The 24,868-nt window shown below is 37.5% G+C and overlaps 3 protein-coding genes across 3 annotated transcripts; 1 reads left to right on the top strand and 2 right to left on the bottom strand.

Annotated features, from left to right (window-relative positions):
* Window positions 1-10,957: 10,957 nt before the first annotated feature.
* On the top strand, window positions 10,958-13,415 carry LOC117491319. The gene is made up of 4 exons (XM_034141231.1): window positions 10,958-11,726; window positions 12,509-12,655; window positions 12,765-12,808; window positions 12,890-13,415. The coding sequence occupies exons 1-4, from the start codon at window positions 11,294-11,296 to the stop codon at window positions 12,977-12,979; spliced, it is 714 nt and encodes a 237-aa protein (XP_033997122.1). The 5' UTR covers window positions 10,958-11,293; the 3' UTR covers window positions 12,980-13,415.
* Window positions 13,416-13,975: 560 nt separating this feature from the next.
* On the bottom strand, window positions 13,976-17,364 carry LOC117491114. Its single transcript, XM_034140966.1, has 6 exons — window positions 16,809-17,364; window positions 16,304-16,648; window positions 15,874-16,212; window positions 15,354-15,467; window positions 14,672-14,736; window positions 13,976-14,496 (listed from the first exon to the last, which is right to left on the bottom strand). Exons 1-6 carry the CDS (start codon window positions 17,230-17,232, stop codon window positions 14,350-14,352), a joined length of 1,434 nt encoding a protein of 477 aa, XP_033996857.1. The 5' UTR covers window positions 17,233-17,364; the 3' UTR covers window positions 13,976-14,349.
* Window positions 17,365-18,784: 1,420 nt separating this feature from the next.
* LOC117491140 lies at window positions 18,785-22,869 on the bottom strand. Its single transcript, XM_034141005.1, has 6 exons — window positions 22,770-22,869; window positions 22,331-22,675; window positions 21,907-22,236; window positions 21,509-21,634; window positions 20,350-20,417; window positions 18,785-20,018 (listed from the first exon to the last, which is right to left on the bottom strand). The coding sequence occupies exons 1-6, from the start codon at window positions 22,810-22,812 to the stop codon at window positions 19,866-19,868; spliced, it is 1,065 nt and encodes a 354-aa protein (XP_033996896.1). The 5' UTR covers window positions 22,813-22,869; the 3' UTR covers window positions 18,785-19,865.
* Window positions 22,870-24,868: the final 1,999 nt, after the last annotated feature.

Genomic DNA, 24,868 nt, shown 5'->3' with positions numbered 1-24,868 from the left:
GCTTTCTGTGAAATGGTTGCGATTTTGAGTCCTGAGTTATCTCAACATCCTTTCAAATGTCAAAAGGGGAAATGCAACTTAAATGATTAACTCTAAAATAATAATCTCTAATGTCATGTATGATGTCACCATACATGACATTAGACATTACATGTACTTAACATATTCTGTGAACTCACAACTACAGTTTCATGTAGTTATATTTCTAAATTAAATTCAAAAGTAAAATTCCCACAAAAGGGCAAAACTCCAGACTCTACTTTGAACAATTCAACCCCATCTAACATTATTTAACTTTTTCTGCAGTAGCAACGTGTAACATCCGTAATCCTAGAACCAACGAGGCGACAGTGGATGAATCAACTGACCTGGTAAATATGTTTTGAACTTCGAAACTATGCACCAAATATGGAGGCAAAAATCATCTTTGTAAATTTTTCTGACTTTAGACTCAAACATTCAAACACTAGACTTGGTTTGGATGAAGTGTTTTTCATTTTACAGGCCTAATATTTGAGGAATGTATGTTTAATAGACTACATAATTTGCATGATGGAGACAAAGAGGTGGTAAACTATGCAGCACTGAATTCATTTTGCTTTTAAAAAGCTAGTTGTTGATGTGACAAGCACGAAAGAACACTGCTTGTTGCACAGGCATGAGGAGGCGACTGAGAATGGCTCAAGTTGAAATCAATAAACTTTTCAAACACCCGGAGAGAATATGTGGGTAATCAATGTTCATCAAAAAGCAATGCCGCATCAAAGAGACTACACACATGTAATTGCTGATTCTTCTGCAAATAAATTGACCATAATGCTATTAATTCCATGACTGTGCATTGTTCTTCAATCTGAATTTGAATAGATGTTGGTATACTTGAGCCAGAGTAGCCATGTGTGTTGTACTGTGGCTCATGTGCATTTCTATGATGAGGGCCTTGCAGTGGATGCAAATAATTGAAAATGTGTCCTCTTAATAATCACCCAGCAGCAAATGCAGTGACTCGGAAACAGAGCAGTTTGGAACATTACTGTGTAGAATATATCAAAGTAAAAAGGTTTGCTAATATTGATTTAATGACAAAAATGGCTGGTTACTTTTAGTTCTTTGTACTGTACTTTTCGGGTTGAACTTTGTATGAACCATATATCATTTTCCAAAAATGATAGTTATATGTACTTTTGGTAATATGGCACACATATTTTAAGAAAAATAAATATGTTTGCTGTAATTGTACTAGTTTTTCTAATAGCAGAAGAAGAAGAAACATGAAAACAGAAAACAATCCAAATGACTGCTTTTCACCAAAAATTAAAGCTCCATTTGCTTTAATAGAAAAAAAACAACACCTTTTAATGCCCCCTGGTGTAGGGTACGGAGATGAGCAGAAAAGAGGTATAGAGGAAATAGACTCTTCCTGCTTTGCTCTACCAAGTTGATAAAGACAAAGGGTGTACGGCGGCATAGAATCAGTGAGACACAGTATAAATGTTTGACAGGCATTCACTAATATCTGTGTGTTTGACAAAAAGGTTCAACATACAGAAATTGAACAAAATGCATTTTTTATTTAAATTCATTCAATATCACTTAAGCATAAGAAGAAAAGAAACATCAAACAAACATTGTATGAATAATGCAAGCTAATCCCAACATGTTATAACAGCTTTAAACTGAAATACATTAACATTATATCACATGTTGTACAAAGACATCTAATCCAGTCCAGTTAAAAGGTGCCGTCTAAGATTTAAATCCAATATACTACTAACAAATATCTACTTACACTCCGCTAGCTGACTGTATTATGTGCCTATGCTAAAAGGAGAGCTGGTTTTGATCCAGCCAATCAGCATCAGGGCGAGGACAGGGGAAAGGAGGGCCATGGATGTGTAAAGAGAAAGGCAGTGGGAGCAAGAGGCAGGGTAAATACGAAGGGGGACATTTGTTTTAAGATCAAATATCAACAATTTTCTTGAGAATCGCTGACTCCACATTTTACTCAGATCGAAAAGACTTGGCAGCAGTGTAGACCCCGGGCCAGTTTCCATCACGGTGAAGACGACAGTAGAATAATTCCACGGGTCTTCATTTCTCTAAGGAAATATATTACAAATTATTTGTGCCACATAAAATGAGGTCGCAGGCTGGATTTGGCCCACGGGCCTTGAGTTTGACACCCCAGATCTAGGTTTACCAAATAATCTCCAATGTCGCTCATTTTTAACCGGGAACATCATAGGTGTAGCAAAATTGACTAAAACACAAAAAACTCAATGAAAGTGGTGATTAGCAAATGTTATATGTTCAAATGTCCACTGTGGAGTATATAATTAGGCTTTGAAGCAATCAAATCTAAAACACAATATTTATGAAAGATAAAAGTAGTAAATCGGTCAGATTAGACCCGAACACGACGGGGGGATTAAAATGAAAGGTGAGTTATTTACAACACCATTAAAGTGGTACGTTTATTTAATAGCGGTGGTAAATATAATCATGCATAACTTATATGAGTAGTGCTGTGTTCACCAGAGCAATGGCAGCCAAGATGGTGATCAGTGAGGGGGAGTGTTTTACACTTAACTTTATGACCTTCATGAGTGCACCATTTGTGTACTTTATACTGCATCTTGCCATTTTTGGCATTTGGACACACTCAAGCACTCAAAATAGAAAATGTAATTACAGAAGTACGCAAATAAAGACATGGCAATGAAGTACTCTCAGTACTCTCTGCAATTAAATTCTGATCTCTGTAGTTTTGAAACTCCAAAAATCACATCATTAACAAGTCCCTTGGTATAAGGTAAAACAGTTATGAAATGTCGACATGTCGAAATGGGTTAAATATGCCAAAAGAAAGACAAAGACGGATTAGGTTTCTTCAGCTCAATATTATAAAAAATTCATTTAAAAAAGGAAGCAATAAATCAACACAACTCCCAATTGCGGTTAGATGTTTTTACAGAGCATTGGCCGAGACAGTAAGTCATGGAAGAAGTAAACAGATTTGAACATTCATAATGTATACAAAATGGCAGAGGAGAAAATCTTGAAACAGTTATGTCTGATGGCCCTAAATAAATCCTAACAAAATCATTCCCCCATGATTTTTAACATTTTCTTTAATGAAAAACACACTTAGTTAGTATTTTAAGATAAAAGACGACACATACAAACACATGTAATCAAATATTGGTGAAACATCGAACATAAAGAGAATATCTGTTTGCTGATATTTTGGTTTTTAGCATTAATCCTAATTTAGTGTAAATCTTTGTCAGAGGTCAGTATGATCAACCAATTTACATAGACTCACATTCAGCATTTAACTTGAGAGTACACACTTTCTTCAGTCTCCATCTCTCTCTTCTTTCCTCCTCTTGTAGCCTTCCTTCCAGATAAATGCAACGCAGCATAGTTCAGATCATGTCCACCTTCAGTCTGTGCAGCAAATACAATCTCCATTATTAAGAGACAGCTTTGTTGATAATGATTGTTTGATTACAGAATTATAATGGTCTATTATTTATTTGTAGCGGACTGCTGCTAAGATTAACAATCTGTTGCCATAGACACAGACCTGATATCCAAACACAGCAAGCTGACTAGCTTTTTAAAATGATGTTAAACCAATATTAATTGTCAAAGGATTTACCTCTTTAGTAAGAAGCCATGTAATTAACTGGATGATGAGAATTATGTTAATCAAAATAACCAAAAAAGAAAGAATGTCATATGATTACTTACAATATCCTGCACAGGTTGGCTTGAGTTGTCATGTCTCGAATGCAAAGCGACGTTTTCATTTCCTAAATATGAAAAGAAAACATTAATATTATGAATTTAAACTGAGTTTTCAATGCAGATCCCCATCAAATGGCATAACTTCATATTATCTACATTGCATTATGGGGGTTAAGCATATTTAACATAAATGGAGCAACCAATATATAGAAACGTGCTGCAGATGTTTGCTGATAAATTCATATAATGATATTCAGAATAACAGATTTCCATGTATAAAAAAAGCAGATTAGTTAAGTATAATAGTATCCAAGAACACGAGGTTAAGGTTAATCGTGTCTCTCACTATGTCATGCTTATAAATTTAACAGGTCGAACCACATTTAACTTTTTGACTAAATCAACGAAACGTACCTTTACATCGTGAACAACCTGCTCTTGAAGTCCGGCGGCAGAATAAAGTAATGTTTCCAATGATAGAAACGGCCAAGCAGAGTATTGCTATCGCCAGCGCTATAACTTCAGAGCTTGCATTTCGCTCTAGAAAGCAAAGACATTAAACACATTAATGATGTGGTTCATTGGTTCGTAGACATTAACGTCCATATTAAACACAATACATCGGTATAACTTACCAATTTTCAGTTTTGTTACATCTCCAAATAATATCTCTCCACATGTGGCCACAGCACAGTAGTAAGTCCCGGCATCAGAGGAGCTGAAGTTCTTTGAGAAGCAACTCTTCTGAGTGTCCGGTAACTTCTCACATTCCTCTTTTCTTCTTCCATCAGTGTAGATGATGCTAGGACGAGATTTATCTGAACCAGCTCTGAACCAGAGCAAAGAACGTAATTACCAAGTTTTAACCATATATTTAAAGATATGGTGCATGGCAGAATTGGCAACACTTTTAGTGTTGAGTGGTTAACACTGTAACTTTCTCAAATATATACAACATAGCTGTTGGTAAATAAATCAACATTCAAAGTAAATACAAATATCTGAAAACAAATAGAATAATTTAATCTTAATTGTATGTCTAACTGAATTTGTATTTTAATTAGTGTTAAAATGGAACAGATAATTGAAATGATACTTTACTTAAACATTACCAAAGTGCAGCTTTGGATCCGACCTGAAGCATTTACAAAACTATTTATAATAAACTAGATCACATTTACCTTTAAGTAACAAATATGTCCCACTCCATTCAGGATTGCTATAAGGCTCTGTGATTAAGCAGTGATACATTCCTTCATCTTCTGGGTTTGTCCTCCGAATCGTCAGGTTGCTTAAATTGTTATCGCTTTTTACCTCCAATCTTGAGTCAGAAAACTCTGGTGCAAACTCAGGTTTTGTAAATTCATGCAGTGTCAGAGTCTCTCCAGCATTTTGCTTGAAGCAGTAGAGCTTTCTACTGCTAAACTCAATATTAGGCAGAGCACACTTGAAGGTCGCAGATTCACCAAGAGGAACTGTACTCACTGGAACCAGCGTATCTGAAATAAATGAAAGAATACAAACCGTGAAACATTAAATAACAATTTGTGTACAATATTGATCATGCAAAAACAAAGTTTAGTTACATTATGTATCTCATGTGCATGGACATTCTTAACAGGATACTTGCACTTACAGCCTTGGTGAAGAACAAGCAGTGTTACCCATAAAAGCAGCATCTTGATATTGTATTTTGTTAGAGAACTCTTTGGTATTTCAGTGGTTTTAAAGTAGAAGTCACATAGTCACGAGTATGTGTGGCAAACTGTCAAATGCATCTGATTGGTTTTCACGGAATAAAGGTTCAAAGTTGGCCTTCCTGTAACGCTGGTCCCTCCCTAGTCTTTTTGAAGCATTATTCTTCTCAATTCACCAAAGGCATTTGAGCACTTTCAATAAAGATTAGAGGTAGCATATTGCCTATGCAGTTATACTTGAATATATTGTAAACTTTTGCTGACAGTATTGGACAACACATTAAATGATAATAAATACAACTGAGGAAATTACAAGATACCATAATACCGTTTAGACTGTCTCGATCAGTCTGACAACCTTTCTAAAATTTGCTCCAATTCACATCACTTAGAGCAGGGGTTCCCAACCCCCGGTCCGCGGACCGGTACCGGGCCGCGGAGGTGTTACTGCCGGGCCGCGAAATAGCTGTGAGTTTATCGTAATATTTGCAGAATTATAAATATATAAAAATATTTTATCATAATATTTTTTTCAAAAAGTGTTTAATTTTTGCACCTATGCCACCAGTCATATTATTTCATCCAGTAGCTAGTTAATCTTTCACCAGAAAACCGTTGAAAATGGCTTTTATGATGTTCCGAGGGATTCGGCGGCTCAGCCTAAGGTCTCAGCCTCTTGTGCGCACGAGCATGTTACCGGTGCGCCAAGTAGGAAGAGGAATGCACAGGAGACAATCGTTTGATTGCAGACTGTTATGTATATGTGGGGAAATGGTGGTGCATACATTATTTGAGATATATTTCAAACTCGGACTTCATTTTAAGGACATGTCGGCCAGGGGTGTAGAGCTATTTGTTTAAGCACCGTATTGGCAAAACAGGAGAGTAAACCAGTCTGCCTTGATCTATGAATTAATGTCCGGGACTCTCACGGTATCAGCTGCCCGCAGCTGTTTTATAGAAGGAAACCCCCCTCTCTTCATGAAATGGCTGCAGCATCAGGAGGCAGCGGGACGTATACTCGGTAAAGAGCTGTGCCTTTTTACGCACCGCCTTCGCTGTGTTTAACTTAATCAGAACAGTTTAAGAGTGACTGCAGGCTGCTACGTGTTAACCACACACACATCTACACACATCGAACTGCCGGATTACTCCCCCTTTTATTAGTTTTATGAAGGAGATGTCCAGTCAGTCACCAAGGCGCATGATGTGTGTGTGTATGTGCTCTGCTCAGCTCAGCTCTGTGTGTTCGGTGTGTTTGTGTCTGTCCGACACCGGCATATATGCGGCTGTTCCCAAAATAAATTAGTTTAATCTTAATCTCGATGTAGTGCTAAATGCTGTCGGGAGTGCACACAGGCGACCGGACATATCCTTCATAATGTGCCTTCTCCTCGTTTTCCCAGCATTCACTGGATTATCCGTAAATCAATCAAACAAAACCAAAACGTTGATTTATCTGTTTTCCCGTTTTGGTTTAAAAACTGAATAACGTCGGTTTTTTGGTTTTCCGAAAAAACAAAAAACAACACCGGTTCTTTTTTAAACTTTGTTAATATGTTTTGGATGCATATTGTTCTAGTATTTGTTCAGGCTGTTACATACAATTAGCCTCTGTTGCTACCTGCTGGTGGTGAGTACATTTTAAAATCAGTTAAAATTGACAACCGGTCCGCGATTTTTTTTTAATGTATCTGCCGGTCCTTGGCACAATAAAGGTTGGGAACCCCTGACTTAGAGCACTATTGGATTGGCAGCCTCTCCACATTAATGATATTGCCTACATATTCATCTGCAATATTTTAAGATTGCACATACATATAGTATTTTTACATTCACTAAGCAGGTTGAAAAACAATACAAATTCCTTGCAACTGTCCCTTCACTGCATATCATTTTGAATCCTATGGTTAGTTCTGAGTAGACAGCCTTGATGGCCAAAGGGTGGAGAAATGACCCTGTCTGTCAGTGAAGCTGCTTTATTTTGCTAATTGTGTATGAAAAACAACCTGAGGATTTACAAAGAGGTTTTCTGATGCTATATATTAAACAAATGACTGTGTAGGAAGTTGTGTTTGACAAAAACAGTGTAGTTTACTCACAATGAATGTTGGCGCTCCTTGTCGGCATATTGAAGGCTAAGCGAATGCACACCATATTTTTCACATCATTTATCATTTCCCATGTACCATTAGTTGACATTTAACAAAACACCAAACCTTTCAACATACCAGTTCAATCAGGAGAAACGTTGATGTATGGAATACATATTTATTACCGGGACACATAATATGATGTAATAATGATTGCCACAATTATAACAGGAGAATTAAATGGTGTTTGGCGATTAGGCCCCAGTTTGCAGGATAATCATTCAGGAGGGGGAAGATCCGCTCCGATCAAACCCCCAAAAGAAGTGAAGTATGATATACTGAGATGAAATGAGTTTCTTACCTTGTGGGCTGACTGCAGTGATCTATGGAGGAAATGAGAGATTAACACATGATCGCACAATTTGCCGGAATCAACTGCCGGGCTTACGGGTCCACCCAGAGACGCTGACTGCCGAAATCAGTGCCGGGCTTATATGAAAACGACCCGACGGTCGCCTGCCTGGCTACGCAGGGCTTGACTACGCCGACACGATGGTCGGACGGCCTGACGATGCAGGTATCTTTATTATGTAGACACGGAGGTCTACACGGACACGAAGTCCACTCTTCTTCAAAAGGACGGCCGGAACGCTACCACTAAACAGACGGCTGGAATCACTGCCGGGCTTACTGTACATCATAAGATGCTGACCCGAAGGTCGACGGCCGAAATCAGTGCCGGGCTTACGTGAACGCTACCACTAAACAGACGGCCGGAATCACTACCGAGCTTACGTGAACACTACCACTAAACAGACGGCCATTAACACAGGGTTAGACATTAACACGATGAACACTACCACTAATATGCATACATACCAGAGCTTTGGATAGCCAGACTGTTCACACAAACAGTCAGATATAAATGCTTCACACTGACAACCAGATGATGCATGGAAACTTCAGCGCGGCTGTGGTTGGGCTTCACACTGAGGTGTGAATACAAAGGGGCGCTTGTACCTTTATCATTCTATAAACCTCAGAAAGCTGGGCTTACACTGCTGATTTACCTGTTTTTGTATTTCTTCGTTGGCAAGTGAAATTCACTCATCACACTATGTGATAACCCTTTTCATTTCACCTTACTGCGAGTTGATGCCTTTTTATCTGTAGTCCCAGTCCTAGAGGGGAGGTGCCAATCATTCACTGAACCCACTCAAGTCTAATCAAAGCAGGAGTTTGAACCGTTATCTAAGTTAACTTTGTCTGATGATCCACAAAATGTTTGACAGCCCCGCTAAAGTCAGTTGTTGACGAACAGACAGCCTGTTGAATGTGGTGAATGAATGAAAAACACACTATATCAAATATCCATATATGATATGTTAATATCGTGATTGCACATGGCTGTAGATGCTTTTTGTTGCATCTGAAAAAAAAAAAAGTTTTTCTTTTGCACTGTACTGCACTGTAACTTTTAACTTTTATCCATGTATTTTTTCTTTTAATGTTTATTTTATTATCTTTTCTTTTTAATGACTGATTTTAAATGCCATTTTTAATGTCTTCCATTTTTGTAAAGCACTTTGAATTGCCTTGTGTTGAACGGTGCTATATAAATAAACTTGCCTTGCCTTGCCTTGCCTTTTGAATGAGCAAATTAACAAGTCAAACTTAAAGAATGAAGCTCCTGAAGCATCTCTCCTCGCTTCACATCCTGTTGAGGCCCAGAGCCGGGTCTGTTCTGAGTAAAGGAATTGATAGTGGTCAAAGGGTGGAGAGATGGCCCACCACAACGCATGACTCTCAGTGTAGCTGTTGCATGTGGCTTTGCCTCTTGTTCTGACGCAGAAGGTCTTTACAAAGGGGTGTGAGATCTGAAAGATAGAGTGCTTTTTCTTTTTAAGTAGTACATTACACAATTAGACCGTAGTTGTGTATATGTTATATATGGTATATATGTTGTGTCCTTGGGCAAGACACTTTACCCGCATTTGCTCCTGTGGGTAATGTCCACAGTAATGACTCTTACATATCTAATATGTGTAATGTGTAATTGTAAAGCGCTTTGAGCACCTGTAAAAGCGCTCTAATAAAAAATGTAATGCATTATTATTATGTTGTGACAATAAATCTTGGAATCTTGAATCTAGTTGTCCTCTGAGTTTTTCATTACAACATTTTAAATATTTATTTTAACAAAGAAAGATTGTTAACATAAAATATTGTCATGTTTCTATGAACAGAAGTGAGGTTGTGGTGGACAGATACACAAATTTGCACTCTGTCTTTCTTCTCACTTTGTGTCTCAAAGTGCACATGGCAACAATGTAAGATAAGATATGAGATGTATAACATGCATGATACTAACTCTTTCTCAGTGGACATTGAAACAAAGGTGTAACTATTCATTGGTTTATTACAATTATGTATGGCATGGCCTCCACCTTGAAGAAACAAAATATATCATGTTCTCAAGTTAAATGTAAATATACTAAAAGTCTCTTTATTGTTTAGTTTAATAAAATGGCAATGCTCAACCTTTTAGTGAGATCCCTCTTTTTCACACACATATTTAGATTTCTTTGCTTTATGTGTAGTTTGGTCACATTTCCTCTCACCGCTAAAAGGGTTCTCACCTGATCTCTTTGGCTGTGGTTGAAGATGGGCGACGTTTTTAATGTCCAGTTTTGAAGACAGAAGGCAAAATGTACTTTTGGAAACAGTCTCTTGAACATATGTCCCAACCCGTCTTTACCATTATTCTTGGAAAGAGCAACAGTAACTGAACAATTTAAAGACTCATGGTTCACAGCAACAAAAGGGAAAACTCTGTATCTTGTTAACATCATAAAGGGGACGAGGCATCATTACAACATTACACTACCACTATTAACCATCGACCTGTGGAATAGCATGATGCAAAGTGAAAATGTGTCTCTTCTGTGTATGTGTTTTTTTTGTGATATGTTGGTCTAACATGATATACAAACAAAATGGTCAAAATCATTATATCGCTCCACATTACATCCATTAAATATAATAATACAATGTCTCAATACACGGTTTTGATGTTAATAAAGGAAAAGAAAAAACTTAGAGCCATGCACGTGGTCTGCCTTTCAGCCAATCACAATGACTTCTACTTTGTTAACCCTGATGACTTGATAAATGTTCCATTTAGGTGCGCAGACATCAGTAGAGCAAGGGAAGGGCTCTGTGGCACAATGATGGGAAGACTGGCTGCTCTGTTTCTTCTTAGTACATTGTGTGAGTGCAACTTTACTTACTACTGAAAAACGAGTACTACTATTAACTGTATGTCGTTAGGTTTAGATCAACTGTTAGTATTATTGTCCTATGTTATCAATTTTTCATGTTTTTTGTCCTGTTGTCTCTTTTTTTCAGCCCTGATTCAAACTGCAGAGGATTCTCACCAGATCTCTTTGACTGTGGTGGAACTTGGCGATAATTTGGGTTTGGCATGTTCAACTGTTAAAAATGAAGCCGGGTTATTTTACTGGTATAAGCTGAAGTTTGGATATATGATCGAAACAGTTGCAGCAGGAACTTTGGCGAACATAGCACTTCAAGGAGAATTTAAAAACTCAAGACTAGCTGTTAAAAAACTGAATGCTCAGTTTGTTCTGAACATCAGAAATGTAACTAAAGAAGATGAAGCAACGTACTTCTGTCAAGCAGGAACAGCATACACCATGGAATTGGTTAATAGCACACTTTTAGTTGTGAATGGTAAAGTATATTCATTTCAATGACTTAATTTGTTACATTGTAAAATCCTTAAAATCAGTTACTTTATTCTTATTTTTTGTCCATCACACAGATCATAAAAACCTGAAGAAATCTATCTACGTGAAACAAAGTCCGGAGACCAAGTCAGTCCAGCCCGGCGACTCAGTGACTCTCCAGTGTTCACTCCTCTCCAAAAACAACGAAAGCGCAGATCAGTGTCCAGGTGAACACAATGTGTACTGGTTCAGATCTGGATCAGGAGAATCCCATCCAAGCATCATTTACACTCACAGTGAGGAACAAAAGGAACGCAGTTGTGTCTTCAGTCTGTCCAAAACAATACACAACTCCTCTGATACCGGGACGTATTACTGTGCTGTGGCTACATGTGGACAGATCCTGTTTGGAGAAGGAACTACAGTGGAGACAAGTACGTTTTGAAGTGTGGTTTCAATTATATTTATATGTTAATGTATATTAATATTAAGTCTAAACATTTGTTTGTTCAGGGGGGTGACCAAGAGTTGGAGCTACAACTACATTTAACAATTATTTAGTTGAGACATTGATTCTAACTCCTTTCAACGTATAATGTAAACATATTGAAAGTTATTCATTTATAATAACTACTTCAGAATTTTTTATTTCCTGCCTGTTACTGTGGCTAACTACTGTGCTGTGGTCACATGTGGAGAAATATTAATTGAAGATGAAACAAAAATGAACATAGAAGGTGAAAGTATCGTTATCTGTTTTAACCAGTTTTCTACCTTTTATGGCTGCTTTTGAGGTCAGGAAAAAATAATTGAAGAGTGTAATGTTCAGTATATTCCCTATTGGCTTTATTAGATACAAGACGTTTGTCAATTTACCATCCCATCTTATACAATTATTATAGACGTCCTAGTCAATATTTGGTTGTTAATTGATTATAGGAAGGAAATGAACATGTGCAGGTTCAAATATCGATTGCTTTATATCATAGGTTAGGTTATGATCAATCCAAGTGGTTTAACGCACGTTTGTTTAAGTGTTTGATAGGGACGTTTGCATATAACGTGTTGATTAGACGTCAAATTAAAATTTAAATTTAAATCAAATCTAGAGCGATTGTAAGGAAAATAATGACAGTAAATTAAAATCTTCTTTGGTGTAGGTACATTTTCTTTTACTCTAACTAAATGTTACTGCATTTTCCTTTTCATGTTTCAGGAACCGGCTTACGGTCTTTTGGTGATTTACAGACTGACGATGTATTTCTGCTTCTGCCGTCTGTGGTCTCGGCTATTAGTGTGATTGTTATAGCCATCCTTATTCACGCCATCAAGAAAAACAAGTGTAATTATTGCCATAATAAAGGTAAAATAAGTTACCTCACTGAATAACAGATTATTTAGATGATGCTAATATCATTGTTTTTACAAACTAGGTCATTCTTATCTGTTTTTATCTTGTTTACATATTGTAGGTGCTGTTTACCTGCAAGAAAATGTTGCAAAAAGGAATGTGAAGGTAAGATCAACATTACAAAAGGCTTATGATGCAACTCGATCAGGTTTGTCATCACAAATAATTTGTAATATATTTCCTTAGAGAAATGAAGACCCGTGGATTTATTCTACTGCCGTCTTTACCGTGATGGAAACTGGCCCCGGGGTCTACACGGCTGCCAAGGCTTTTTGATCTGAGTCAAATGTGGAGTCAGCGATTCTCAAGAAAGATTGTTGATATTTGATCTTAAAACAAATACCCCCTTCGTATTTACCCTGCCTCTTGCTCCCACTGCCTTTCTCTTTACACATCCATGGCCCTCCTTTCCCCTGTCCTCTGCACAGACATAAACGCCCTGATGCTGATTGGCTGGATCATAACCAGCTCTCCTTTTAGCATAGACACATAATGCAGTCAGCTAGCGGAGTGTAAGTAGATATTTGTTAGTAGTATATTGGATTTAAATCTTAGACGGCACCTTTTAACTGGATTGGATTAGATGTCTTTGTATCAAATGTGATATAATGTTAATGTGTTTAAGTTTAAAGCTGTTATAACATGTTGGGATTAGCTTGCATTATTCATACAATGTTTGTTTGATCTTTTTTTTTCTTATGCTTAAGTGATATTGAATGAATTTTATATTAAAAAAATGCATTTTGTTCCATTTTGGTATGTTGAACTTTTTTGTCAAACCCACAGATATTAGTGAATGCCTGTCAAACATCTATGCTGTCGTCACACTGATTCTATGCCGCCATACACCCTTTGTCTTTATCAACTTGGTAGAACAAAGCAGGAAGAGTCTATTTCCTCTATATATCATCTATTTTCTGCTCATCTCCGTACCATACACCAGGGGGCATTAAAAGGTCTTGTTTTTTTTTCTTTTAAAGCAAATTTAGCTTCATTACTGTATTTTTGGTGAAAACCAGTCATTTGGATTGTTTTCTGTTTTCATGTTTCTTCTTCTTCTGCTATTAGAAAACTAGTACAATTACAGCAAACATATTTATTTTTCTTAAAATATGTGTGCCATATAACCAAAAGTACATACAACAATCATTTTTTGAAAATGATATATAGTTCATGCAAAGTTCAACCCGTTGTATCCGTCAAAGTACTAAAAATAACCAGCCATTTTAGTCATTAAATCAATATTAGCAAACCTTTTTACTTTAATATATTCTACACAGTAATGTTCCAAACTTCTCTGTTTCCGAGTCACTGCATTTGCTGCTGGGTGATGATTATTCAGGGGACTCATGTTCAATCATTTGCATCCACAAGAACAATGCAGAGTAATACAATGAATAACTTATTTTAGATGCAGCATTGTTTTTTGATGAACATTGATTACCCACATATTCTCTCCGGGTGTTTTAAAAGTTTATTGATTTCAACTTGTGCCATTCTCAGTCGCCTCCTCATGCCTCTGCAACAAGCAGTGGTCTTTCGTGCTTTTCACATCAACAACTAGCTTTTTAAAAGCAAAATATAAAGCAAAGTAATTAACAGCACAACATTTGTTAAAACCATGCAAAGCTGAGCTAAGCCAAAGCTCATACGGGCGCGTGGTGCTGTGTGTGGTTTGCTCTCACAGCGGAGTACACACACTCCTGTGGTAACTCTTGCTTTTGCTTCACTTTTTTCACTTTTCTTGTGGAGTAATTCAGTGCTGCATAGTTTACCGCCTCTTCGCCTCCATCCTGCAAGTCATATAGTCTAGTAAACATACATTCCTTAAATATTAGGCCTGTAAAATGAAAAACACTTCATCCAAACCAAGTCTAGTGTTTTGAATGTTTTAGCCTAAAGTCAGACAAATGTACAAGGATGCTTTTTGCCTCCATATTCGGTGCATAGTTTCATAAACATATTTACCGGGTCAGTCGATTCATCCACTGTCGCCTCGTTGGTTCTAGGATTACAGATGGTACACGTTGCTACTGCAGAAAAAGTTAAATAATGTTAGATGGGGTTCAATTGTTCAATTTTCCGCTGAATTTTTAAGTAGAGTCCGGAGTTTTACCCTTTTGTGTGACTTGTACTTTTGAATTCAGTTTAGAAATATAATTACATGAAACTGTAGTTATACATTCACAGAATATTTTGAGTACATGTATGGTGACATCATACATGACATGTCTGCATAGAGATTATTATTTTAGAGTTAATCATTTAAGTTACATTTCCCCTTTTGACAGATGAAGACATTTGAAAGGATGTTGAGAAAACCCAGGACTCAAACTCGCAACCATTTCACAGAAAGCTCAAAATGCATATCCTTTGGGTTAAAATGATTAATTAATATGTATACTTGCTTGATGAGGATTGAAAAGAGGGAAGCTTGTGAAGAAAATAATTCAACAATTAATATAAAAAGGCCTCTGTTGGAGACACAAAGTGTATGAATGTTATGTGCTTGGGTTTAAGCCCAATGTGATGTTGGGCCTGTTATTACTGGGTAAAATTAACCGAAGTTACAATAAAAGTACATTTCTGCAATTTAAAATATGAGCATAAATCAATGCCTAAGACATTGTTCTGTATTTTAGGAACCTACCTTTGCAGTGTCGACAAACTCCTCGATTTACGTAGAAAGTAAGGATGACGATTAAAGTCAAAGAGAAGGCCAACAGTGCTCCAAGTACGAGGACAACTGCGTCCAGTTTTGATCCTGGAATTAGAAAAATAGACACTAAACCCCTCATTCCAATTTTAAGAGATTTACATTTCTGTCAATATTGTCTGTTAAAAATATTGTCATATTTGGAGAATGTATTTGGCTTTGTCGATCAATCATTACTTTACATTAAGGTCAAAAAGAGCCTTCTGTTTAAGGACATGTTTTTTTTATTGCACCAACTTTTTCAAGTGCATGACAAAACAGTATATTTACCTGGACTAAGATTTAAAATATCAAAGAGCTGTGAATCTGTTTGACTGAAAGATGCAACTTGACTTATGCAGATAGATATTTAGAAAAAAATATGTATCACTTTATCAATATTTATCCAATATATCTGAGTAGCATTAATGTTCAAAATGTACTAAAGATTTCAGAATTCAACTTCAAAACGTACTTGTCTCCACTGTAGTTCCTTCTCCAAACAGGATCTGTCCACATGTAGCCACAGCACAGTAATACGTCCCGGTATCAGAGGAGTTGTGTATAGTTTTGGACAGACTGAAGACACAACTGCGTTCCTTTTGTTCCTCACTGTGAGTGTAAATGATGCTTGGATGGGATTCTCCTGATCCAGTTCTGAACCAGTACACATTGTGTTCGCCTGGACACTGATCCACGTTTTCTTTGTCTTTGGAGAGGAGTGAACACTGGAGAGTCACTGAGTCACCAGGCTGGACTGACTTGGTCTTCGGACTTTGTTTCACGTAGATAGATTTCTTCAGGTTGTTATGATCTGTGTGATGGACAAACATTAAGAATAAAGTAACTGATTTTAAGGATTTTACAATGTAGCAAATTAAATAATTGAAATGAATATACTTTACCATTCACAACTAAAAGTGTGCCGTAAATAATTTCCATTTTGTATGCCGATCCTGCTTGACAGAAGTACATTGCTTCATCTTCTTTTGTTACATTTCTGATGTTTAAAATGTTCTGAGCATGCAGTTTTGTTATGTTGAATCTTGAGTTGTTAAATTGTCCTTGAAGTTGTATTTTGTCAAAAATTCCTGCCGCAACAGTTTGAAACATATATCCAAACTTCAGCTTATACCAGTAAACCATCCCCGCTTTATTTGTAAAGACTGAACATGTCAGAGTCAAATTACTACCAAGTTCCACCAGAGTCAAAGAGATCTGGTGAGGAACCTCTGCAGTTTGAATCAGGGCTGAAAAAAGAGACAATAGGACAAAAACAATGATTGATAAGATAAGACAATGAAAGTTGATAAGATAATACAGTAATACTAATAGTTAAACTTGTCTAAACTTTAATACGACCTTTAGAAAATAGTAGTACTCGTCTTTAGTAAGTAAAGTTGCACTCACACAATGTACTTAGAAGAAACAGAGCAGCCAGTCTTCCCATCATTGTGCCACAGAGCCCTTCCCTTGCACTGCTGATGTCTGCGCACCCAAATGGAACATTTACCCAAAAGTCATCAAGGTTAACAAAGTAGAAGTCATTGTGATTGGCTGAAAGGCAGACCACGACCCTCAATTTACCAAACCTTCGATCATGTCCCCTTTTCAATGAAATTGAAAAGCTGTCTGACCAAACACCATGTGACATTTTGTGACATACTGATACGCAGCAGACACACAAAAGACGACTAAACAACTGACAGACAAACTTCCTGTCACAACAGTGTACAGAATTTCCACTGCAATGGGAATTTACTTTTATTCTTGTCTGTGTCGAAAGCATTTTGCTATTGAAGCTCACTGTAAATGTGTGTGCATGGTCATTCATTTTGTCACTGACATGTCAGTACCTTTAGGACATGATTTAGGTCTGGTGCTGTGTTGGGCAGTAATGCATTACTTAGTAATAGAGCTATTTTTGTCTAAATGCATTTGTGTTGCAGAATGTTTGCCAAATAAGGAATGACTAAACATTTTGTACGCATAACTTTTATTTCTAGTCTCAAAGCATTTAGGCATTTTACTTCAAAGCAAAAGTAAATTCACATGTCACAGCTAAGTGAAAGAGAAAAAGCCATTTCCCTTCCTTTGACCGACCACTGAATCTGTTTCCTCTGAAGAGACCTGCCCTACAGGATATGTAATGAGGTTAGAGCTGCAAGAAGGGAAGTGTTTCACAAGGAAACATAAATCTAATTTTAGTTTAATCATTGTCACTCATAGTGTTCACTTTAACACAGTATTTGTTGGCTTTTTGTACTGTAAATCACATTACAAAGAAAAACGAAAGAGCCAACACACAGTGATTCTGAGTTGATACTGTTTAGGTCTGACTCATGAACATATGTGCCCAACGTTATTCACCTCTTCATGTGTTATTTGAGCTGTACAAAGTCAAACAGCACACAAACTTTAAAACAGCACTAAAGAAACCTTCACTGTCAATGCATGACTAAAATACTGTATTACTGAAAAGGTAAGTTTGTATAACCTCATGAAACTTTTAAGAATGACATTGAAGGAAATGTGACTTTGAAAGCATACCCTATGTTGGCAGCCCAACCACTGCCATGCCCACCTTTCCACTCGTCATTTGTTTGTCAAGTGGGTTTCTGTTCACCCACATTTACAGGAAAATAAAAGGCAACATTCAGATGTATGTTTAGCACGAATCTTTTTTACATTTTATTTAACAGAAATGTGTTTCCCCATGTTCACCTCCGGCATATTTCGTACAGTAGTTTGAAGTGCTCATATTCGATACATATCATATCTATCCAATGTCAGACATGTGTTTTTTTTGCTAACCCTACATTTCAAAGCTTTTGCAATAGTCTTATATTAAATAACATGTTGCCTTACAACATGAAGTCCAAAGTTTCATCATTCGTGGAGTTTTGACTTTCTCCTCCATTCAGAAAGCCTTTTTATCAGGTTAATGTTTTTTTCCCAAAAGGCACACGTTAAAGTTGTTTGGTGGCCCCGTCCATTGCTAAAAGGCATCGACACAAAGTAAATGTGAAAGACTATAAACAAAACACACAAGGGCCACTTAAAGGTGGGGTTATGTAATTAATTTCAGAAGCACTTTTTGTTATATTCCATGGAATGCTCTTAACATCCCGATAGCAATGAATATATTAAATGCTTTGACAATACATACATAAAAAAAATTCATCTGTGGAAGCCGTAGCGCTGTAAAAAGCACGACCAATCATTTTAGCCGGCCCGGCTAAAATAACTGGATGGCCTACCTGCCTGTCAGCCTTCCATCTGTGCACAAAATTATCTCGTGCCCTCATTGGTCATGTGCGCGTTCGTGTGTGTTGGAGGAGGGGCCCTGTAAGGAAGTCTGAAGGAAGAGGCAGATTTTTTCGGGTTGTTTACTTTCAAATTCTAGCGCACTCGAGCTGGTTTCTCCAAAATTACATACCCCACCTTTCAGTGTAGTAACTTCCTAAAACTAAATAATTTGAACCACAACAGCACTCAATGAATGTATAGGACCAGATATTGTCTCATGCAACTTGTAATGTATTTGACCTGCTCTTATCACGGAGTAAGAAACTACTCCCGTGCAGCAGTAGGGAAAGCAGCGGACAAAAGGTTTTTGGTCTATTGACTTAAACAATTGTCTGTGAATAAAAAGGAGAATAAAACCTCTTCTGTTATGACTTTGTCTGGGTTATTAACAGTATCAAAGGCCATTTAGAGCTTTAATTATATAGTATGTGTCTGTAATCAATGGAAATGTTGAATTTCAATGTTCTCGTAAGTGACTTAGTACTATGAACGAAGCGCAGAGCGGATTATCTCTTGCAATCGTTACTGAAAGTTACGTGGTTTAATATAAAATACAGCTAACGAGAAAGTCCAATAAGGGTGGGACGGTTGTTGGATCGCTCAAAATAAGCACAGGACTTTGACGTAGGAGACCTCTTTTTGTTTCCTAAGTGAAACCAAAACCCAACATTTACTTTACGCCTGTTACAAAAGGAAGTCCGTTACGGGCGGTTGCTATTGATTTATGCTAGTTGCTCTGAATTACGTTGTTTTGGCTGTTATGTTATAATGACACGTTATGATATTAACACAAATCTTTATCTTTATTCTAACCATAAATATATATCGATCATCAGTTAAAAGATAACTATCCTTCAACTGGATGACAGATTTGTTGCCTTGAGTCCCTCACCGCAGACTCGGATGAAGGACTAAATCCATGCATTGTTTATCTAAGGAGGCTAACCCGTAACTCACAGGCATACTGTGTATGTTGTAGTAGTTGAGTGAAGATACAGTTACTCAATATTAGGGGACACTATAAATATCAAGTTGTATCATGTCAACAAAAAAACAGAAGCAAACAGTTCCACAGACGTGTCGACCTAGATGACACATTACAGTAATGTTGGCACACTTCCTGTATCAACACATTCAGAAAGCAACACGAATCTCTGACTATAGAGAGGGGTGTGGCTGGTTGTAGTGATCTGATCTAACAACAGAGTACATACAATCTTTTGGCATTTCTCTCTCCTTTCTCCTTCCTCTTTTCACTTTCCTTGTTGAAAAATCCACTGATGCATAAGTCACTGCCTTCGCTTCTTCATCCTGCAAAATTAAAAACAAAATGTGCGTCAATGACAAACTTTTTGGCGATTAGGTGACTTTAACATATAGACCAAGTCTAGAGTATAGACTGCTTTCCAGTGATCTTTACAGACTTTCTTTTGTCTAATTTTCAGTCATCAGTAACTATATACATACCTTTAAACCTAACTTAATCACTCTTTATGAGACATACATAACATGCATTATGTTCTAGCTACTTAACAGTTGTTTTATTATACTGTTGTTGTATCAATTGATTATCATCTGTGTCTTGAACAAATAAAAAGTGTAAGAATGGCAGAATATTTATAACACACCACCACATATTTACCATGTCATTTGATTGACCCCCAGTTGACATGTCCGGTCTAAGATGATGATGGGAAGCACTCACTGCTCCTGTTTGAATGTAAAACAGGGTTTCAGAGTATACACACATGATTATTGTCACCCTCACATTGGAGGAAACTGAGGAATAAACACATTCACATTTTCAGTTGTTTCCTCTATAGTTATACACACTGACTTTTTGTAATGTGCTCAATTCACCGTCAGTGTTGTTGTGATTAATCTGATGAACTCCTTCAGAGCTTTAAGCAGTAACAGCCCCTACACACGGCGGCGTGCGTTGAAGCTTGCCGGCGGGTATGTCTGACGCTCGACCAACAACCAATCATGCTTTGCTCCCACAATGCAGTTCGGCGAAGCGTCACGTCACCCCATTCAAAGTGAATCGGCAGAAGCGTTGAAGCTTCAACGCACGCCGCCGTGTGTAGGGGCCGTAACGCAGCGTCCACACGGCGGCGTGCGTTGAAGCTTGCCGGTGAGCTTGTCTGAAACTCGACCAACAACCAATCACATGAATCTCCCGCCCCGGACCCACAAGCACGCGGTTTGATTGGCTAGAGCTTGTACTGGCATATGATTTGATTGGCTGACGCTTCTGCCGAAGCTTCAAAAGTTGAACATTGCTCAACTTTTGAAGCGAGCAACACGAGCAAAGCGAAGCAACGCTCCCACAATGCATTTCAGCAAAGCGTGACGTCACCCCATTCAAAGTGAATGGGCAGAAGCGTTGAAGCTTCAACGCACACCGCCGTGTGGACGGGCCGTAAGGGATAATGTTATTTGTTCGAGGCTACCTGGATAATGTGTACTTCTGGTCTCAGATGTTCAATAATTCCTGTTTCAATAGGATATTCTGTATTACACAAAATATAATATAATAATATATCCTTTTGCATTCAACACAATAGATTAAGTGACCTCAGGTTTACAATTATGTAACACTATGACACAAAAAACCAACAAACAGCTCTGGAGTTTATATTATTGAGTCAGTAGTAGTGGCCATGGTGGTTTTACACAAGTAAAGGTATTAGAACCGTCATCTCATTTATTGAATAGAAACACACATGTACACTATGTTGAGCCAAACATTTGATATTGATGGATTTTCCATAACTGAAACTAAAGTATGCTGAGCCTACCTTTGCAATTTTTGCAAGACTTCCTTCGGTATCCATAGGAAATAAGAAAGGCAATCACAGTCACACAGCAGGCCAACAGCACTCCAAGCACAAGGACAACTGGGTTCAGTTCTGTTTCTGAATCTCCTAAATAAGGAAACAAATGAAGTCTTACTTTTTAGACATACACCGCAACAAAATATCAGTATATTTTTAACTTGAAATCTGAGAAAAGTCATTCTTACGAAGGGATGAGTTTCAAAGGAGGTTCATTCATCAGTTATAATTCATGTCTCAATAAAATAATTGCTAAGTGTAGTTGTTGTTAATGACTTTATCCACTCTAACTTATCCACTTAATATTTATATACATATAAATACAAAATTCAAATGTAATTTAAATAGACTTTAAAACGTACTTGTCTCCACTGTAGTTCCTTCTCCAAACAGGATCTGTCCACATGTAGCCACAGCACAGTAATACGTCCCGGTATCAGAGGAGTTGTGTATAGTTTTGGACAGACTGAAGACACAACTGCGTTCCTTTTGTTCCTCACTGTGAGTGTAAATGATGCTTGGATGAGATTCTCCTGATCCAGATCTGAACCAGGAAACATTGTGTTCACCTGGACACTGATCTGCGCTTTCGTTGTTTTTGGAGATAAGTGAACACTCCAGAGTCACTGTGTCGCCGGGCTGGACTGACTTGGTCTTCGGACTTTGCTTCACGTAGACAGATTTCCGCTGATCTGCGTGATTCAGTAAAAGAAAACATAACATTTTATATCAATTATTTGTATGACATGAGGCTTGACACAAAAACTGAAAGTAATATATATTTACCTTTCACAGCCAAGAAGATGCCAATGCCAAAACTCTGTGAATACGTCGATCCAGTGAGACAAAAATATGTTGCTTCGTCCTCTTTTCTGACATTTCTGATTGTGAAAAGATAATGAGTATCCTCTTTTGTTGCTGTGAACCGTGTGTCTAAAAAAGGTTCAATAACTGTTAGTTTGCCAAGAATCACGTAAAAAACTGGCTGGGCCATTTGTCCAATAGACTGCTTGTACAAGGAATATAGTTTGCCTTCGATCTCCAAAACTGGACATTGAAAAGTAAAACTTCTACCAACTTCTACCACAGCCAAAGAGATCAGGTGAGGATCCTCTGCCGATTCAATCAGAGCTAAAGAAAAAAGACAAAGAAAAGGTTTATTGGAGGAGATCATCTTTAAGATCATCAAATGGTCTTTCATACAGGAGTAAAGAATTGCACTTACACGTCGTACAAAGAAGAATCAAAGCAGCCAGTTGAACGATCATTGTGGTGCAGCTCTGTCGTCTCGCACTACTGATGTCTTTCCATCCAAATGAAGGTTTGTTCACAAGAAGATCAACATCTACAAAGTAGCAATTGTAGTGATTGGCTATAAAATGACCTCCCCCCTACATTTAAAACCTGTGGACCATTTTCTTTCGATCAGAAATCTCTATGTTCTGAGATTTTCTTTTCTCAAAGAAGCCCCTTTATTTAGACAATAACATATTTGTTCAGTTTTGCGTGCTTAGCTAAGAAGTACAGGACCTATTTAAACAGCAAAACCCTATTGACACATTTTACGAATCTGTATTTAGTCATACCAGCATGAGAACCAAAAAATACACACACAGAGACGTTATTTCAGTGTCACTCTATTCAACAGACCAATGGCTGTGGTTAATAGTGTAACACACCAGGAAAGCAATGTGGGAACATGACGACTGCTAGCTAGCAAACACATCTGTTTTTATCAAGAACATTGCAGATTCCATATGGTCACAGAAAACTAATTCTGTAGCTTAATAAGATGTTTGGTTTACATACTGGATATACTTACTGAGCAACAGCAGTGAGTTGGATGGCTCCACACACCAAAGACATTGTTGGAGTTGCTGAATGCTGTATTGTTCACTATTGTGGGCTAGCTGTTTTGTTCCATAACATTACAATAGCCACAGTGTAGGTGGTAGAAAGCTGTAGGGGAGAGGTGAGAGGAAATATCACCAAAACCAAGAGATGTGAATAACTTACAGGTTAAAGTATGTGTTGAGATAGTGCTCTCTCTAAGGTAGAGCATTGTCATTTTCTCAAGTTGAACAATATTGTAGAGTATCCCGGATTTTTTGTTTTTAAACACCAACAACTCCCTTGCTTTATTGGCAGTGAACTCCAAAGCATGCCTTCATGTATTTTAGAGTACTCAACGTTTCTCCTTTTTTGCCCTTATATGATTTTGTGCATCCTGTATTTCTGTAAACTTTATAGTCCTACAATCAGTCTTGACCATTTGTGATTCTCTATCATACCAAATGTGTCAGGTTTTAACCCTAACAATGACTTTTTCAATCCATTATAGCAGGATAAGCACAAGTAAAACCAGTAACATAAGGGACTAGGCCATGCCATTTTTTATTGCAAATAACCATGTTATCGTTACACCTGTGGACAATTTCCACTGAGAAAGAAGTGGTGTATAATATTTTACACAGCATACATACAACAGACCGAAGCATGGCTGACAAAACACATGGGAATATTTTGTGATTCACACACAATTGATATTTATTTGCAAAAGACAATGTTTGTTGTTCTAAATACAAAATAGAAAGCCAGAAGTCAACTACTTAATAGAATTGAGCACTCCACCTTTCAGATCTCACATCCCTTTGTAAAGACCTTGTGCTTCAGAACAAGAAGCAAAGCCACATGCAACAGCTACACTGAGAGTCATGCGTTGTGGTTGGCCATCTCTCCACCCTTTGACCAAGCATCAAGGCTGTTACTCAGAACTATGGGCTTCAACAGGATGTGAAGTGAAGTGAGAGCTACATGACACTTCAGCATGCTTCATCATTGTTTTAGTTTTACACATGCTCATTTAAAGTAAAAACATGTCTATCTCAAGATTATTTCAAAAATGCAAAGGCATCTATCTAATCTACAATCTAACTGTATTTATTAATTAAACATTCAATTAGACAGGCTGCAATTATATCACCATGTTAGATCACGGTTAAAATTCCTTCTTTGACTGAAAGACGGGGGTTGGACCAGGAAATGATGGGCACCTCCCCTGACTAACTGCAACTACAGATAAAAGGCAATAACTTGCAGTAAGGTTAAATGAAAAAGGATCATCACATACTAGTGGTATTCCACTTGCCATTTGAAACAAAAATAAGTAAATCAGCAGTGCAAGCCCAGCTTCCTGAGGTTTATAGAATGAGAAAGGTACAAGTGCCCCTTTGTATTCACACCTCAGTGTGAAGCCCAACCACAGCCGCGCTGAAGTTTCCATGCGTCATCTGGTTGTCAGTGTGAATGCATTTATATCTGACT

The sequence above is a fragment of the Trematomus bernacchii genome, unplaced genomic scaffold (assembly GCF_902827165.1).
Source record: "Trematomus bernacchii unplaced genomic scaffold, fTreBer1.1, whole genome shotgun sequence".
Classification (NCBI taxonomy): Eukaryota; Metazoa; Chordata; class Actinopteri; order Perciformes; family Nototheniidae; genus Trematomus; species Trematomus bernacchii.
The sequence above is the reverse complement of the archived record's forward strand: the minus strand, read 5'-3'. Positions and strand labels throughout refer to the sequence as shown.